The 18,293-nt window shown below is 38.2% G+C and overlaps 1 protein-coding gene across 1 annotated transcript in view; it reads left to right on the plus strand.

Annotated features, from left to right (window-relative positions):
- arhgap17a (Rho GTPase activating protein 17a) overlaps nucleotides 1–18,293 on the plus strand; it is a 42,114-nt gene that overhangs the window by 15,088 nt on the left and 8,733 nt on the right. Inside the window, 12 exon segments of the mRNA XM_055150047.1 lie at nucleotides 699–803; nucleotides 3,130–3,206; nucleotides 6,574–6,685; nucleotides 7,498–7,574; nucleotides 7,668–7,785; nucleotides 10,487–10,555; nucleotides 10,735–10,816; nucleotides 13,307–13,434; nucleotides 15,057–15,168; nucleotides 16,418–16,499; nucleotides 16,584–16,664; nucleotides 16,763–16,876. Of these exon segments, the coding sequence (XP_055006022.1) occupies nucleotides 699–803; nucleotides 3,130–3,206; nucleotides 6,574–6,685; nucleotides 7,498–7,574; nucleotides 7,668–7,785; nucleotides 10,487–10,555; nucleotides 10,735–10,816; nucleotides 13,307–13,434; nucleotides 15,057–15,168; nucleotides 16,418–16,499; nucleotides 16,584–16,664; nucleotides 16,763–16,876 (1,157 nt within the window).

Raw genomic sequence — 18,293 nt, forward strand, 5'->3', positions numbered from 1 at the left:
GTGCTAAAAAGTGTTCCATTATATCCATCTATACAAATGTGTAGAAGCAAACATTACAAACATCCATTTTTACAGTGAGCAAGCTCGCCTCTCCACAGATCTTGCCTGTAACTTGGCCATATCACATTATAATAACTAGAGTGGAGTGTTTTCCATCTAGCATCAGAATACAAGAATATAAACTAACCCTTATAAAAATGGAATATGATTGCTAATAGTTTACTGGTTTATAAATAATCTTATTAGCCTACTGTGTAGGGGTGTAACGATATCCAAGTCTCGTGATATGATATCGTCACAATATGAACCTGGCAGTACGATATTTATTGCGATATTTTGTGGAGGCTTAATATGCTACTTTTTCCTCTTAAAATGCCTTGACAAGACTTAATCCAAAGAACTAAGAACTGTTAGTTCTTCCTGTAGTCTACACTGAAATGGAGCAAAGGATCATGGTCTATGTAGTTCCCTCTGTCTTTTTTATTGCTGCACCATAACTCCTAATTTAAGCAAAGAGAATTCGATATATTGTCCACGATATTACTGTGAGAACTTTGACAATACGATATCACGATATTTCGGTTATTGTTACATCTCTACTACTGTGTGTTCCTTTTTTTTTAACCATTAGTCATTTAAATAAACCATTTTATTTAAGATGAGTCATGTGATGTTTTGCCTGTGATGTTGTGCTACAGATCGAGCGGCGGATGGAGCTGGTGCGAGTGGTGTCTCACAACACTCACAAGAGGATGGTGTCCTGTCTGCAGGGCCACATCGGGGCAGAGGCAGAGAAGAGACATGTGAGACTAATGATTATTTTGCCAAGTGATTCATCTAGCATTTCTACATTGGATTAATCGATTAGTTTGTTTAAATTGCAAAAGGTCAGTGAATATAAGAGTTTTATCGGAATAAACCCAGATGAGTGATGCTGATTCCTGAAAAAAGTCTTATTTTAATGTAATTTTGACAATGACCTATAAAACATCTTTTCTCAGCACATGACATGTTCTGTTTGTAATTCAGATAATTAAACCAGTGATTATCTCAATAATCGACTATTGGCAAATCATCTGTTAATTCATTTCGGCTCTACTTCAACTTAATTTACGGAGTTTAAACCGATGATGTCACAACTGTAGCTTTTAGTCCACTGGAATGCAATTTTAGCAGTTTTTTGTCCTGACTTAGGGCTTCGTAGAATGCTCTTTTAAGATATTTTGTTGTACTCTGGATATCTAATAATGAGTTTTAGATAGTTTCTGCAAAAATGATGTATATCTAGGTTTATAGGTCAAATTAAGATATAGTTCCAGATTCTGCCAATAGAGATTAGAATGGCACAACTCCCCTGACACATCAATAACTGTCACTCTAATCATTACACCTCCCATATATGTTTATTATTACTATGTAATTTAAAGGTCCTATATTATGAAAAAAAAGACTCTTGTGAGCTTTGATTTGAGTCATGTTGGAATGTTGTTACCTCATCAAAACACACCCAGAGTTGTGTTGTGTTTTGTTTCATTCACACATGTTTGAGTAATCCTGTGTTATTAGTACATTTCTAATCTGTTCCATGTTATGATTCATGTGGTGGTTTGCGGTTCGAATCCCGTTCTCAACATAATCATCTTTAGTAGAGCAGTCAGACAGACTGGAAAATGGAAAAGCGCTATATGTAAAAATGTGACTACTACTACTACTTACTACTATAGGGTGTTTTCAGATTGAGAGAAGAACACAACCTAAATACACAGGATTTATGTGTTAAACATGTGTGAATGAAACAAAACACAACTCCAGGTATGTTTTTGATGAGGAAAAATAGCTTTATATGGGCCCTTTAATGATTGTAGACTGAACTCTAACCTTATATATACTTATAGTGATGATTTCCTGTGTTTCTTTACCCCACACCTCACAGTCCGTACCCCGCCTCTATACAGGAAATGGTCAGGTAACCAAACAATATTTACCATTTTACACATCTGTCAGCTTTAGCTCACACCAATCTATTCTTTGCATGACACTTTCCCTTTGGGTCTCTTTAGTGAAAAAACAGGAAACCTAATACATTATAAAAGTACAGCTCAAAATGTCCGCTGTCAGACCTGATGGATGTTTCTCTTCCCTTGAATGCGTCTTACACTTTTCTTCCTTTAGCACGGACAGCTCTCTTCCTCTTCCTGGTTCTTCTTTGGGAAATGGAAAATCCTATCAATTTCCATTCTGTTGTAGAAACTCATGTTGCTTTTATACTTTTATATTATAATTTTCTTAACGGTTAGAGCACCGTGTAAGTTGTAATGCAATGAAATAGAGTGCAAATCTCATAAAACTGCTATTTGCTAGTATTTAAAATGATAGTTTGTAACTTTCTGGAGGTGGAAAGTCATCTGCACGATTCTGTGGAAATGGAAAGTTAAAACCATACATACCAGAACATTCTCAATGGAGATAGACAAGTATTATGACATACTGTGAAATATTATAGCCACTGAAACAACATTTCCATGGAAACAAGCAGGAGAAAGCCACCCTCCAGATCAAATGAAAGTCAGGTTTGTGGAAATGCAAGCTTGTTCACAGAAAGATTGCATGTTTTTCTATGTTTTTTCAGTTAACAAAAACATCCATACTGAAAAAACATAATTTTATTTTAGTTTAGCATAAAAGTTACATACTGGAGCTTTAAGTTGATCTTGGAATCTTCTAATTTCTTAACCCTACACTGGTTTTGGATTGCATTTGACAGCTAAATGAGTTGTATGTGTCTTGAGAAATATTTTGGACATAGCAACAAGAGGCTGGTATAATAAGTGGTACTATTTTTAAAACTATATAAACAATGTATCCTCAGCTATCTTTGGATAACTAATGTAGAAAGTTGCAAAACTGACTTTCATTTTTGTCAATGTTTTTCAAGACATTTCCCTCATAAAATTTGATCTAAACTAATTCTTTATGAAATAGTCAAACACCAGCTGTTTTTAATATATTTGGTTTTATGAGATTTGTAGATCATTGCATTCTTTTTAGTGACTTTGCACCTTTTTACAATTGAGCTGGCACTTTCACATTACAGTACTGACCTAATCTTTGTGTATTCCTTTCCTCTAGAAAAAGCTGCCCCTGACAGCGTTGTCCCAGGCGATGGTGGAGGGTGGGAGTCAGCTGGGAGAAGACTCGCTGATAGGGTGAGTTTGGGATTGATTGACAGCCCACTGGCCCCTCCCCCCGGTGACTGTTGCTATATGGAGCAGATGCACCCCAGAGACTGTGAAATATGAGGCCACAAGTTTCAGGACAAGCAGTCTGGCCCCTTTTTGTTTTGGCTTTAACTGGACTTTTGAAAAACAAAATACAGTCAGATAGTGTCAAGATCTGTGACTGTATAGAAATAAAGAGGAACTGAAAGTTGGTCTGTGAGTAGCAAAATTTTTAATGACTTTTAAAGGTGCACTATGTAACTTTTCCGCTACCATGGAGATATTATTCTGTTGCCCGACATGTTCAATAGTATTGCATTAAACATATATATGCAGCTTTTTTTTTTATCAATTTAGTTTATTTTCACACAAAATACCTAGAAAAACATTCTTTCTTTGACACCTCTCCATAGATCTGACCTGTAACTTGGCCTTGTGGTGTCCTCTGCTTTTCTCCATAGAGATAGAAAAGTTAAAGGTTGTATGGAGGATTTTTTTTTGTTTCAAATTGTCAATGATAGCATTATAGAGAGGCAGTAGCCTTGTAATTATGATGACCAAAAAAAAGAGAATAAAAATTCATCAACTCTGGACGTGGTGGGGCTAAACATTTGCCAATAGATAACGACACTGCCTCGTTATCTGTTAGCTGACAGGCTGTCAATCAATCTCCCTATGTTTCTAGCGTAACTGACTTGCCTGCGCGCCGCCAGTACGTGGTTTACGTACGCCTGTCACGCAGTCCACAGACGCAAGCCGCACAGACGCTGTTTACTCCACCAACGCAACAGTTCTTAGCGGCTTTTTTTTTTACCTATATCTTCCTCGCAGTTAGCACAAAGTTTGTTGCAATGGCAGACAAGAATCCAGGAGCAGTTAGCCGCAAAAGAAAGTCAGTTTTTGAGATTGCTGAAAGAAGAAGACAAGGGGAAAAGCAGCGAAGCCAAACTAAGGGTGATTCTTGAAGATTCATTCCAGCGATGGCGCGACTGAAGCAGACGCAGGGTCTAAAGACTGACGCATTGGTCACACAAATTACTCCTGGACAGGTCACTTCTGCTTATTATGAAAACGTACTTTATTTCCAAGAGCTAGTCAAACGTTTTTCAGGACACGAAAGCGATATCCTATGTCTGAAAACGTAATTTTCAATGCAAAGAAAGAGTCCGCTTGCTGCTGCGTGTTGTAGCTAGTTCATTCGCACTGAATCTCCGCGCAACCTTCTCTGCACCCCTTTCCTGCTCCTCTCCCCGCTGCCCGATCCGCTCTTCCCCCTGCTCCTCACTTCTCCGGGCACGGAATCTCCGCGCACCGCTCCTCTCTCCTCTCCCTGCTCCCTGCTCCCTGCTCCCTGCTCCCTCTCGCTCTTCTCCCTGCTCCTCACTTCTCGTCCGCGCACGAAATGTCCGCGCACACCCGCTCCCCCGCTCCTCACTTCTCCGCCTTGCCTAACCAACACTGTAGTTAGTTGTTTACAAGTCATGTGCAGCGCACTGGCTGTAAACAAACCTGTTTCTGGCGTAACGAGGAGGCGGGAGGAGGCGTTTCTACGTAGGGAGCTGTAGGGGAGGGGGGGTGGTTTCACGCATGCGCAACATTTGAAAAAGGACAAACAGTCGCTGGATTTCTCGTTCCTTGGAAAATCCTCTATACAACCTTTAAGTGCTATACTGTGATAACAACTCCATGGAGACAAGCAACTGGTGGTCCTCCAGAAAAGTTACAGAATGCACCTTTAAAAAACCTTTTTTTTTAAAACTGTAATGAATTTCACAAAAAGCCCTTTAAATCGCTTTATTAATCATGTATTAAATCTTATGTCGATAGTGGTCCATGGGTGTATACTAGTCTATGTGCTCTTATACTTACTTGCTTATACTTACAGAAGGATTCTAAAGTTTTTCAGAAAAGGTTCATGTCTGTCCTGTAAATGCAACAGTGAATGGAACTTTTTAGGATACCTGTGTGATATATTGCTGAAGAAAATATAAACGATAATACTGAAACAAATTTATGCCACTGACACAGTGACCCTTAGTAATTATCCCCCAAAAAACATTCTAAATGTTCGATATGGTTAAAAAACACAAACTGCAATAAAAATAGAATGAAACACTTCACTAGTTATATTCTATTTATAATGAGTCATAGAACGTTATTTAGTCAGCCATCTACGGCTCGGTTCTTTTTGTAGGACAGAAAAAAAAACTTTAAGTTCAAAAGTACAAAGAAAAGTTCCCCACAATAAATATTGCCTCCTAAAATTATAATTCCATCTAACTTATATTGAAGAATAACTCCATATAATAATTAATGTGACAGGATTAAGTTTCGTTAGCACTGATTAGTATCTGATTTTCAATATTTTTGACATTACAATCCACATTACATTGCATTAGTTCTAAATGCAATGTTTGACGGCTTTTAAATGCTTTCAGTATTTGTAAAAACATTTGTTAGTGGCATAAAAAAGAATAACTTTTAAGACATTAGAAGGGCATTAAAGAGAATTAGATTTGACTTGTCTGCACCCACCCTGAGTAAACACATGTTAGAAAAGATGATAGATTTCTGTTTATACACAAGGGAATTAAAGTCTTATTTATATAGCTCACATTGAAATGCAGTATTCCAGCCTGGCTCTCTGATCAAGGTTGGGCTCTTGGCAGTGAGGTTTGGTGACTCACAGTGACCTGGTTTAGTTTCATGTATTGACTGGAGAGAAAGCAAAGCACAGATGTCTTGATTATTTTTTATTTATTGTTTTACGTACCACCTGTTGCGTTCACAATCTTTGATAATGTCACAAATGGAGGGTTTTGAAAGAAATACCCACAAATCAATGTCATTATTTGCTTGCTGTTACCTCATAAAAAACATACCTGGAGTTGTGTTTTGTTTCATTCACACATGTTTGAGTAATCCTTTATTATCAGTCTGTCTACATCTCCAAAACTCAAAATGCTCTGTTCTACCTTGTGATGCATTGAAGTTGTAGTTTTAATGTTAACAACTACTTTTAACCTTTTGTTCAGTAGAGCTTGGCCATTACAAATGATTCCAAATAATTCTAGTTAAGGTGTATGGATTTTAAAAACACATTCCTGTCTTACCAGATGACATCACAAAGTGGAGCAGAGTGTTTTCCGTTTGAGAGAAAAACTAAATACACAGGGTTTGTGTGTGAATGGAAAAAAAATAGTTTAATATGGGGCCTTTAACCATAAACCAGGACAACAAATCTGCAATTTCTCCAAAGAAAACTGACCTGTCCTCCAGCTCCATTTGACATTATCGAAATTGTAGAATGATTGAGACCTAATGGACTAAATGTGTACTTTGTGAAATGCTACAGGAAGATGATGGAGGTGTGTGGAGATGCAGAGAACCGCTTGGCCTCGGAGCTGATGCAACACGAGCTGCAGCTGGAGAAGGACGTCCTAGACCCTTTGAGCCAACTCGCAGAGGTCAGGGAAATATGTGCAAATATCACGTTTCAATAGACTGGACTGTCATTGCATTTTTGGTTGTATGATATTTTGTTTATAGATATTGTATTGTTTCAAAGCAGTTCTGTTTAGTATTATTTATGGTTTGTTTTCTACAGACTTGCCTTGCCCTACTGCTAATGTGTTACAGTCTAGGCTGTGGTTTCAGACTTCCACTTAGACGCCCTTTATTGATTTGTGAGCGGAAAAAACAGACAAAAAGCTATTCTTAAAGCCAAAATAGAATCTGAGTAATTCGAAGAAATTTGTGCAAAATGTAAGAACGTGCTGATATACAGATTTTTATATAGACAAATATTATGTATATCTATAACATTTACTATATAAATACAAGGTTTAAAGATATACAACCTGCCTGTCTTCGTAATATTATTGCTTTGCCTAGAATGATCCACTGTAAACTTTCCCACCTTAATGGAGACAAGGAATTGAAGCCACCAGGCCATTGGGCAAAACAAACTCTTGTTTATGTTTATAATGCCCTATTGTGGAACATTCTTGGCAGAACAATATCTGCCTGGAGAAAAGCAAAAGTGATATAATGCACCTTTAAGACAATACAATGTAAAAAAAAAAAAAAAAAAAAAAAGGGAATAAGAGAGTATGATATTATTTCATAAGGGTGAGAATGACATGAATGATTGACCATATTATCCAGAAAGAAAATGTGTTTATTATTGTGGATATTTTTGTATGTCTTCTCTATTGACAACTTTCCATCTTGATTTTTAACCTTATTGATTTATTATTTTATTATTTTTATTGTATAGGTGGACATCCCTAACATCCTCAAGCAAAGGAAACAGCTGGCCAAACTAGTGTTAGACTACGATTCTGCTCGAGCGAGGTCACTTTACATATTTTTATTGCTACCGTAATATCTCTCCATACTTTCATAACTTATTCTCTAAAAGTCCCCCGCTTTTCTTTTGTATCTCAGATGGTTGCAGGCGACCAAGTCCATAATCTCAGGAACTAACACCCAAGCACTGACGGCCAAAGCGGACCTGCTGAAGGAGGAGATGGATGAAGCTATGAACAAAGTGGAGCTCTGTAAGGTACTTGAAGGCGACCATCTTTGTACATATCACCATGGTAACATGACTCCAGTCTCCTGTACCGCGGGTCAGGAGGAGGGCTCAGGGTTAACTACCACTCGTTTACTTTTAGCACTGAGAGTCAAGAACTGCCTTGGAAAATGTAGGGCTTGTTAAAGATCTGGGAATGCTGAATTGACAGGTCAGAGACCGGTGTTAGAAATTAGAAAATAGTGGTTGTTTTTAAATGATACAATGGACAAGAAATTCCTAGTACAGTGGGTTGTAGCTAAATTTGTCCTGCTCCAGTACAGATAAAATGAAATGAAATAAGTCTGCTGTGTTCTATCCGCATCTAATTAGAAAGCATTTTATTGTCTGAGAATCAGGAAGTGCACTGTTGGCATGCTAGTTGTTAGCATAACTGTGAGTGCAAAACTCTGCTCTGGTCTCTGAAAGTTAAAGTTTAATCACCAAGTCTGTCTCAGATCTCAACAAGGGTGTAAAATGGGACCAAATTATAGTATTACTAAACAACAATTTATCCAAACAGTAACAAATAATATTTACTCTTACACATAGATTCCTTAGCTACTGAATGGAGAGAGCCAGTTGGAAACATTCTGCCCCTCCCCTCACTGGTGGATGAGGAATCAAGGAGTTGAGGAGGCAAGGAAAGAATTGAAAGAATTGAGATGCAGCCACAGAGAACCACGTAAAAGAAGTCTGCAAATAATACCACATTTTGAAAACCACTGCCCTTGCACACAAATTTGACTCTAGTTTGTAACCTTTTATGTAACTGCATGACCCGAAGCCCTCCGACCCAGTAGTATGTCCACATGAGACTAAACAGCCGCGTCAGCGAATGTGTGTGTGAGCTGGTATTTAGCACATTGTGGGACTAAATTCTATATACAGACTCACATAAATCCATTATTAGATCGGTAACATGATTTAAAGGGCCCATATTACACTATTTTCTGATCTATGTTATAATGTTGTTCCCTTATCATATGTTTAACACACAAACTCTGCATATTTAGGCTGAGTTCTTCTCTCCAAATGAGAACACTCTGTCCCACCTCATTATGGATAATTTCAGACCTGGAATTGCTAATCTCTACCAAACAAACATTAAAAGGTAGCTGTTAACTTGCGTTGCAAACCACCTCTTCATGACATTACAAGGTGGAACAGAGCATTTCAAGCTTGGGAAATGTAGCAGCTTAATAAGCGACAACATTACTTAAACGTGCAAATGAAACGAAATACGACTCCAGGTATGTTTTTGAGGAGGTAACAGCATTATAACATGTCTTAAAGCTCACAAGAGTAAATTTTGTGCAATACTTGACCTTAAAGTTGCCATATGAGTAAAAACAAATGTTAAAGTTAAGGTTTGGGTTAAGGTTGGGCAAGTAGTAACAATGGTTAAGGTTAGGATCAGTCTCGAGAAAATATTTATGTCCCCAAAAGCATGGAAACCCAACATAAGTGTGTGCTTGTGTGGTCAGCTGTAAGTCCAGTTAAGTCCAGGAAGCATGGGGCCTTGTGTTTCCTCCTCTCCTCTCTTTTCCTCTCTTCTCTTAGTCCCATCCAGCACTGCCAAGAGCTCAGATTAATGACCCAGAGTGCTGTGGATTAGCCTAACCACTGGTGCTCCAACTGGTGCCATCTGAAATACTCATTAGTTGCTTTGTATTGCATCAGTAAACGTTCTGTATGTGTCATTCAGGCTTTTTGAATTACTTTGAACACCTTAGCAACCTGTAATATAACTAATATAATGTAAAAATACCTTAGCTGGCACTAGTTATCATAAAACACCAGCAGTGGAAGATAAACCAGAGTTTGTAACACGGTAAAACAGGAGTTGATTAAGGGAAGCAAAAGTGAAAATGTGTATGGACTTTAAAAACACAAAGGAGCATTTTAGATCGAGATGACCTCCAACATATTGTTCAATCTTTAATTTATTGAACCATAAGTTGACATAAATTAATTATTAGTTGACTAGTCACGGTTATTTCTATTGTACATTGAGATAAATAAAAAACAACAACAAAATTTTAAGCAAATAAAGGGTGAACTATGCTGATTTAAGGTTCCTAAATAGAGAATGTCTATAAGATCTTTTGTTGGTTTAGAGTCTGTATTGTCCAGATAACGATTTGCAAAATATTATTACAAATATTTTAATAGCTGACTATAGTAGGTTTGTCCCAAAGTATTGTAAATCAGATGCTAATCTATTCTAAAACTTATATCGAAACTAGATACTCATTTGAGCAGGTATTGATACTAAAAAAGTCATATTCACAGAATAGAAATGAACCTTTCTTCAATAGCTTTAGAATGATCTTGAGCTATAGAAGAAGTATAAGACCATATAGACTAGTGTACGCCCATGGACCACTATGGATCCTACCTGGACCACTGAGGTATTGCACAGATATAAGACCATATGGTAATATGAAAGATTTAATGTTGAAAATCACATTCTATTGTCAAAAGAAAGAGTGCTTTTTATCATTGTGGTATTGGAATCGGTATTGAATTTCGAGACCATTCTTAAGTAATGAAATCGAGTAGCCCTAGAGACATACCAAATATTTCTGGTTTACTGAATCATATGTGAATGAAACAAAACACAACTTCACGTATGTTTTGGATGATAACACTATAATATATCTCTTTTAATTTGTTTATCTGCACACAGGACCAGCTGGCAGCAGACATGTACAGTTTCTCATCCAAAGAAGGGGACTACGCGCGCTACTTTGTCACAGTAAGTCTTGTACTCTATGTGGGAACGCGTGCAGCTGTGACGGGAACACAGGGCTGGCTTGTCGTTCTTGTTTATTTAGAAGCCGTGTACTTTTTATGGTCTGTTCTAATGTGGTCACAAATACACACGCACGCATATACACACAGTTTTTACACACTGTTCTTCTCTGTTTCCTGCAGCTTTTAGAGGCTCAGGCCGACTACCACCGAAAGTCTTTGACAGTTCTGGAGACTGTTCTGCCCACCATTCAAGCTCAGCAAGGTATAACGTACACTTTGACTCCTGTGCAACCAGAGGTTATGCCCTTGAATCCTAAAGTATTTTCACAATATATGAAAAAATTAGGAGTGGGACTTGATTAAAAAAATTAATCTAATTAGTTACAGGCTTTGTAATTAATTAATCCCAGTTAAGCGCATAACAATATTTGCCTTACTCATTTACTCATTTTCTTCCTGAAGCCAGTCATTTGTTCAAGTTTGGGCTGCTGACACCTCTTGTTTGGACTCGGAACAGAACTGCTACTGCCAACATCTCCAGCAGTTTCTTTTCTCACTGTCACATGTTTTGCATTTAAATGGTATCATAGGGTTGAGGTGCTTCTCTAATATGCAAACTCTTTTCTGCACAGTTTGCAATAAACAACACCTTTGTCAATACTTTCATAGCGTAGTTTTTTGAATAATAATTTACCTTCCAGCAGACCCAGAGCGCTTTCATGCTCCATTGTTGTAGTTAGAACTGTCAGTATAATTGGCATACCACAACATGCATTTACAAACTTTCCGCATTGTTTGACATGCAAACTGCGATAAAATGGGTTAATATTTTTAATAAATAATTTTCTTTGTAATTAATTAATCATAATTAACATGTTGAATGTCCCACCCCTAGAAAAAAAATAATTAAATGGTGATTGGACCAAACTGGACCCAAAACAAGGCTGTGTTGGGACTTTTTCACTAGCAGTGAAAATATGAGTACTTTTGGCTTTGGGACTTATGTCACAGCAGGCCATAATAGAACACTCTTGTACAATATAAAAAATACAATATAAATTAATCATGAAATTCCACTGAAACACAATTTTAAAACTCATTAATGAGTTAATTAATAACTTAATTCATTAATTTGTCTTACTTTTAGATTTTAGGACAAATCAGATCAAACTGCTCCATATTTTTATTTTTGCCCATCTTCCCTTATGTTTGGAATTTTGGAATTTCAATACACAGGGATTGTATTGGGATGGTGTGCTGAAGATGGAGTGACTTGGGGCAGAGAGAAAAGGGAGGGGAGTCCAAAAAATGACAAAGACAGAAGTGAAAACGTGTAAATGCATATATATATTTTTTGTGAATATAGTACATAGCAAGGTAACACGGTGATCTAAATATGTCATGTGTTAGCAGTGAATACCCCATAGACGTAAAACACACCCTCTTTAAGCTGTCAAACACATCAATACAGAAGTGCTACTGTGGATTTTACTAGAGTTGACCTCCTGGTTTGTTTACACCTTATACTTCACCATTTTTTTCTTCTTCCTGTTTTGGTGCTGCCACTTTAAACATAGACTTTCCTGTTAGTCCCTGAAGTGTAAGCGCTAGTTCCAGGAGTTTGATTTTACTAAGCAGACTCCTGTAGTTACATCACCCTGGTTTGTTTTGGTAGGCATTGGGCTGCTGTGGTGCGGTTCATATTAAAGAATAGTCCTTTGTCTTGGCTCCAATCATTTTTTCCCTCATTTATTTGTCCTGCCATCTTCCTGCGGTATTTTGTTCGGCGAGTATTTTTTCTGCGCTAACATGTGGTCTATTGCAGTCGGGTTTGGTTTATCAGCATGTGGAGATGACTCACAAACTCCATACATGCCCCCTCCTCTCTCTCTCTCTCTCTCTCTCTCTTTCTCCCCCACCTGGCTTGTGCCCTCTCTCCCATTCACACAGTCCCTCCAGCAAATATGTTCACCCAAGATGCAACAGAAACATATGGTTAGTATTCGTTTTAGAGCTCCCAGTAGAGCAAATGATGACTAAAACCAGCCCGTGTCTTAGTTTTTGACCCAGAAATGAGCATTTAAAGATGCACAATGTAAGTTTTCTGGTGATGAGCACGCCACCTACTTAACTCCATTTGGATGTTATGGCTTTTTCTGGAATGCTCCACAGTATGGTAAACTAGACTGATCCCCATGCAGATGCCACTAAAGTAAGTAGGACTCCATGCTTTCATAGATAGATTGTGCCATGCTGTTGCCTAGATCCAGAATGCACACTTCTTCAATACTTAACAAAGAATGAGTCTGGAGTTCTACTGGAGTTCAGAATTGACAGGTGGACTAGCCAACCAGGGACATGTGTGGTGCCTCCGTATAAAAAAAACAAAAAAAAACAAGTATGGCTCCTTACAAGGAAAAAAGAAAGGAAAAATAGTACAGATATCTGCAGAAGTGAAGCACTAAACTGTTAATCTGGAAGAGGGAATTCCCTTAGCTTGTTTGCAAATGATAGATGACCAATGAGCTCCTGCATCACTGAAACAATCAATACTGGGATATATATGTATATGTTACAGAAAACAATCACATCTCCGTGGAGACAAGCAGATGGCGCACCCCCGAGCAGAAAAGGTTACAGGGCACCTTTAACCAGTTCCAAGTCTAGTTATCAGTTAACAGTTAAGGAAAAACGGAAAGAGAGTTCATAGAAGCAGCTGTTTTTCATAAAGATGTGCTGTGGCTGTGTTCAGACTCTTGGACGGAGAAGCCGGCGTTTGGCACAGGGCTGGAGGAGCACCTGAAGAGGAGCAGCAGGGAGATCGCTCTGCCCATAGAGGCCTGTGTCATGATGCTGCTGGAGACTGGCATGAAGGAGGAGGTGAGAAGAAGCACTATACTATGAACCTAATGGAACCCTCTTATTGATTACTATTTTTAGATTTTATTTGTTGTGAGACTGTATAAAATTAATACTTTTAATACTTTCAATACTAACTTCCTAAACTTAAACAATACAGACATATATGGTGGTCACATTTCTTACTGAATACTCCTCCAAACCACATGCTTTTAAGGACAAACTGTTGATTGGATGGAGATCTCTTGATTTAAAAGACAGAGCCATATCCTTGAAATTACTGAATCTTAATCTCAAATTATAAAGCAAAGAATAGAAACAGTGATGGTGTATGGAATGGTGTATTAAGACTGTTAAACAACCAGGAAACATGATTAGTTTGTTCTGGGTTATAATGTAGAAACAGAGCTATAAAATCCATTTGTGTGACCCAGTTATTATTTTAGAGTGATAAAGTAATTCTAAAATAAATAGGAAATGTAGATGTAGGTTGTTTGCTTAGTGTATCAAATCAATTTCCTAATTTGAATGGATGTAATTAGCAAATCACGAAGGCTGCAATTTTTGAGTAACCATAGTTTTCTTCACAAACTCTTGTATTTGTCAGTTCCTATTTGCATCTTTTTGTCAAATCTCCTGAATGTATTTAAACTGTGAACTTTGAACAGAATCCTATCAAAAGTTAGATGCTTTTACTGTATTTTGCACGGTCATTTCGAAATTCTTTTATAAATTCTGAACAAAAGTTATCCTAATTTCTTCCTAACACACAAACTTGGCATATTTAGGCTAAGTTTTTCTCTCAAACAGAAAACACTCGACCTTTTGATGTCATGTTGTAATACAGGAACTGCTCTACGTGTTTTTAAACTCAGTACTAGATTGATTTTGAAAATTTCAGCCCTTGGATTGCCAATCTTTGCTGCTAAAGGTAAAAGGTAGCTGTTAACTTGTAAACTACCTCTTCATGACATCACAAGGTGGAAAAGAACATTTTGAGCTTTGGAGTAGATATACTAATAATGCAGGGTTACTCAAACATGTGTAAATGAAACAAAACACTACTCCCGGTATGTTTTTGAGGAGGTAATAACATTCTAAAATAACTTAAAGCTCACAAGAGTCAATTTTGCATAATAAAGGACCTTTAACCCTTGCCTTACCCTGGCTGTGGGAAATGCTGCGGTCACCCTTTATAGTCACATGTTTCTGCTTGTGACCACAGCTCCACCGGTCAGTGACATAACTGCCTGTTGTTTATTCACATCTGAAGTCAGACCTAATGTAAACGGGAAGCACTTTTGTGTCTGTCAGCTCCTCTCAAGATTTATACTTCTGCAGTCTCGTCCCACCCTGAACACAATAGAGCAAACTTGTCTCCTGGTCATTAATCAGAGCGTGTTTGCAACATAGAACGCGCATGTGTGTGGGGAACTTGTATTCTGCATTGTGCGTCAAAGCAAAGGGTTCATTATGGGTCAAAGCAAAGGGTTCATTATGCGCAGCTGGCCTAGTTTATGTCTTAGCCATTTGATACAGTGTTTATCTGTAATGAGTACATGTGTGAGAGGGTGAGGGTACATTTGAATAGTTGTACTTTTTTGTAGTTTTTGTTGATTATTTGCTGTCTGTTGTCTGTACAGGGTCTGTTCAGAATCGCAGCTGGGGCGTCAAAGCTAAAGAAGCTAAAGGCGGCGCTGGACTGCTCCACGTCGCAACTAGAGGAGTTTTATTCAGATCCGCACGCTGTAGCTGGTACGACAACACAATATTTACCACTATGAAGTACAGTGTTTTTCTTTTATGTAAGCAAAAATAATAAGTACACTTATAATGGCCTAAATAAAGCATCAACAAAAACTTCATGAACAAATAGTTTGTCAAGAATGATTCAAGCTTAGTAATTACTTTATTACTTTATTAATTGATGCTTTGCAGCTGATGTTATCAACATTCCCTGGGTGTGTGAAGCTAACTGTAGACACTACTCTGTCTGAAGCTCTGTTGCTCAAGTTACATTTTAATCTGAAGCTACACTTTAATCTACACTTTAAAGCACCTCACATCCGTGTTGGTGTCCATCTTCACTCTTGATCAGAGTATCGTTTGGATGAAGTGTCCCAGCATACATCATCTAAAGTCCTAAGTTATCTCCAATACTGACGTTTTATTTTTAACACAATCTGACCAGTAAAAACTGACTTAGCTGGAACTACAGCAGGTGATCTGATTTGTGCTGTTAAGCAAGCCTCTCTTAAAATTACAGTCATAAACTAGCCAACAGTTTTTCAGTGAGTCACTCGCCTTTTACAATGTTTGGTAATGTGTGTGTCTCCATGAAACCATTTTACAATAAAGATACCTGTAGAACACCCCCAGCATGATGGCACTGCAAAGTATCAGTACCCCAATCATTCTTTATAAATTATTTGTACCATATCATAATGTATTTATATATTAAAAGTGCATTTGGTCTTCCATCTGCTTGTTTCATGGTGATATTATTGTTTGTGATGGTAATGGTTATGCTCCACAGTATGGCATTGTATCTTAAAAACATGCAAGGACACCTTTCCATAGATCTGTCCAGGAACCTATCCTGGTTGTGTTAACTCCTTTAGTCCATGGAGATAAGTTTAATGCCATACTGTGGAAAAGCATAGGCAATGTAATAACATCTATGTGGAGCAAACAAAAAGTGAAATACATTTGTGGAAATCACCAAAATAGAAAAATGGGGGAAGTGAGACATCTTTCAACTGCATAACATGTTTATTCAATACATTTAAATGAAGATAGAAATTTAACTGAACTGAATTTTACACCAAATCAAAATAGAAAAGGTTTCATGATGCCTCTGTGATTGAAGGAAGTATCAGAATTCCTGTTTTGGCTCCTAAAGGCTGCCTCCTTTCAGCACAAATGAACCCTTGCTTGTATTTTCCATGAAACAGTAGCGTGGCTGGAAAACGTCAAGCGCGTGTGTGTGATTCCTGTGTTTTAGGAGCACTGAAATCCTACCTGCGGGAACTGCCAGAGCCGCTAATGACATACCAGCTCTATGACGACTGGATCCAGGCGTCCAGGCAAGAAACACAGACATGCCCGGTATAACGTAGACATGTGAATAAGTGGATAAGGTACTAAAGATTTGTTATGTATTTTTTCAGTGTGTCTGATCCAGACAAAAGGCTACAGGCGCTGTGGGTTGTGTGCGACAAGCTACCAAAGAACAACAAAACCAACTTTAGGTTAGACTTGGCTTGCTTATGTATTTTTAGTAACCATGGCAACCAAAAGTGGATGGTGGTAACAGTACAGTGTGGATATATGTGTTATTCCCTCACAGGTATTTAGTGAAATTTCTTGCAAAGTTGGCCCAAGACAGTGAAGTCAACAAGATGAATGCTAGTAACATCGCTATTGTCCTGGGACCCAACCTGCTCTGGGCTAAAACAGAAGGGTAAGAATCACACAGTGTAATAAGAATCATATGATAATTATAACAGCAAGATGGATTGTAAGGCATGTTATCCAGCTACTTAATGCCACCAATTATGAATAATTAAAATAAAGGTTTATTTGGCAACTGGACAACCAATTGACTAAAAAATATCAGAGCATAGTTAGAAAACAGAAAGAGATGTATAAGCTACTTGTCTTTTTAATTAGATAGTGGTTAGCATGTATAACTAACCACCAGATATTGCAAATTATGAATACTAATTAGCATTACCACTAATAAGCAACATTACCATAATGAACAACATGGTGGTAACACCACATACTTAATCTACATCACTAGGGATGGGTATCATTAAGAAGTTACCAATTCGATATATACTTCAATACACAGGCTACTATACGATACAGAACCTGGTACAGTCGTCCCTCGCTATATATCGGTTCACTTTTTGCGGTCTCGCTGTTTCGTTGATGCCTTTTTTACATATGAATGCGCACTGTGTTCCTCCCTCTGTGCCCTGATTGGATAAAGAGACTGCAGACCACTGTCAATCAATCTCCTTCGAGCCTCCTGTACAGTACAGATGCGTTCAGCTGCCAAATTTACATAATTGTTCGATCTCTAGCAGTGTGATTCTGAAGTGCTGTATGTTTGCAAGTTTTTTCCTCGCCAAAACCCACAATGTCGACGAAACGTCCTTCAACCACAAAGGCTCCTGCGGTCGCACTCAAAAGGCAAAGGAAGATGTAACCATTTCACAAAAAGTTGGACTTTTGGATATGCTGAAGGAAGGTAGAAGTTACGCGGCTGTGGCAGAGTCCTGCACTGGGTCGGGCATCCGCAAATAGTTGTTGAAACCGGCGGGTTTAACGTTTTGGAATTTTACAGTCGGGTATGCGGGCGGGTAGTGATTACACACGGGTGGGTCAGGACTAAACCAGGACTAATCTTGGACTTAAGAGAGAGAACACCAAAGCAGGGTTATGAGCCGGTTCTTTCTCCTGCGGTCACCTCCAAGCCCATCCCGACAGTGAGTCCTGTTTCAGTTCTGGTTTACTCCTGTTTTAATCCCATTTTAGTCCTAGTTCAGTCCTGGTTTAGTCCTCCTGTTTCAGTCCTGGAATCAGTCCTGGGTTAGTCCTGGTTTAGTCTTGGTTCAATCCGTGGCATATGCAGCACAAAAGTTTGATATAATCTCGAGTTAATGCGCGGGTGCGGTTCTGTATCGCTCGGGTGCGGGTCTCTCGGGTGCAAAAAGGGTTAACTGTCCTCTCTGAGAAAAGTATGAGGGGTTTTACAACCTTAAAACAGATAGAATAATTGTAAAATATTAAGTTGACTACTTTGCGGATTTCACCAATGGCAGGTTATTTTTAGAACATAACCCCCACTATAAACAGGGAACCACTGTACA

This window comes from Boleophthalmus pectinirostris, unplaced genomic scaffold (assembly GCF_026225935.1).
Source record: "Boleophthalmus pectinirostris isolate CB_2022bp ecotype Guang Dong unplaced genomic scaffold, ASM2622593v1 HiC_scaffold_14, whole genome shotgun sequence".
In the NCBI taxonomy this organism is placed as follows: domain Eukaryota; kingdom Metazoa; phylum Chordata; class Actinopteri; order Gobiiformes; family Gobiidae; genus Boleophthalmus; species Boleophthalmus pectinirostris.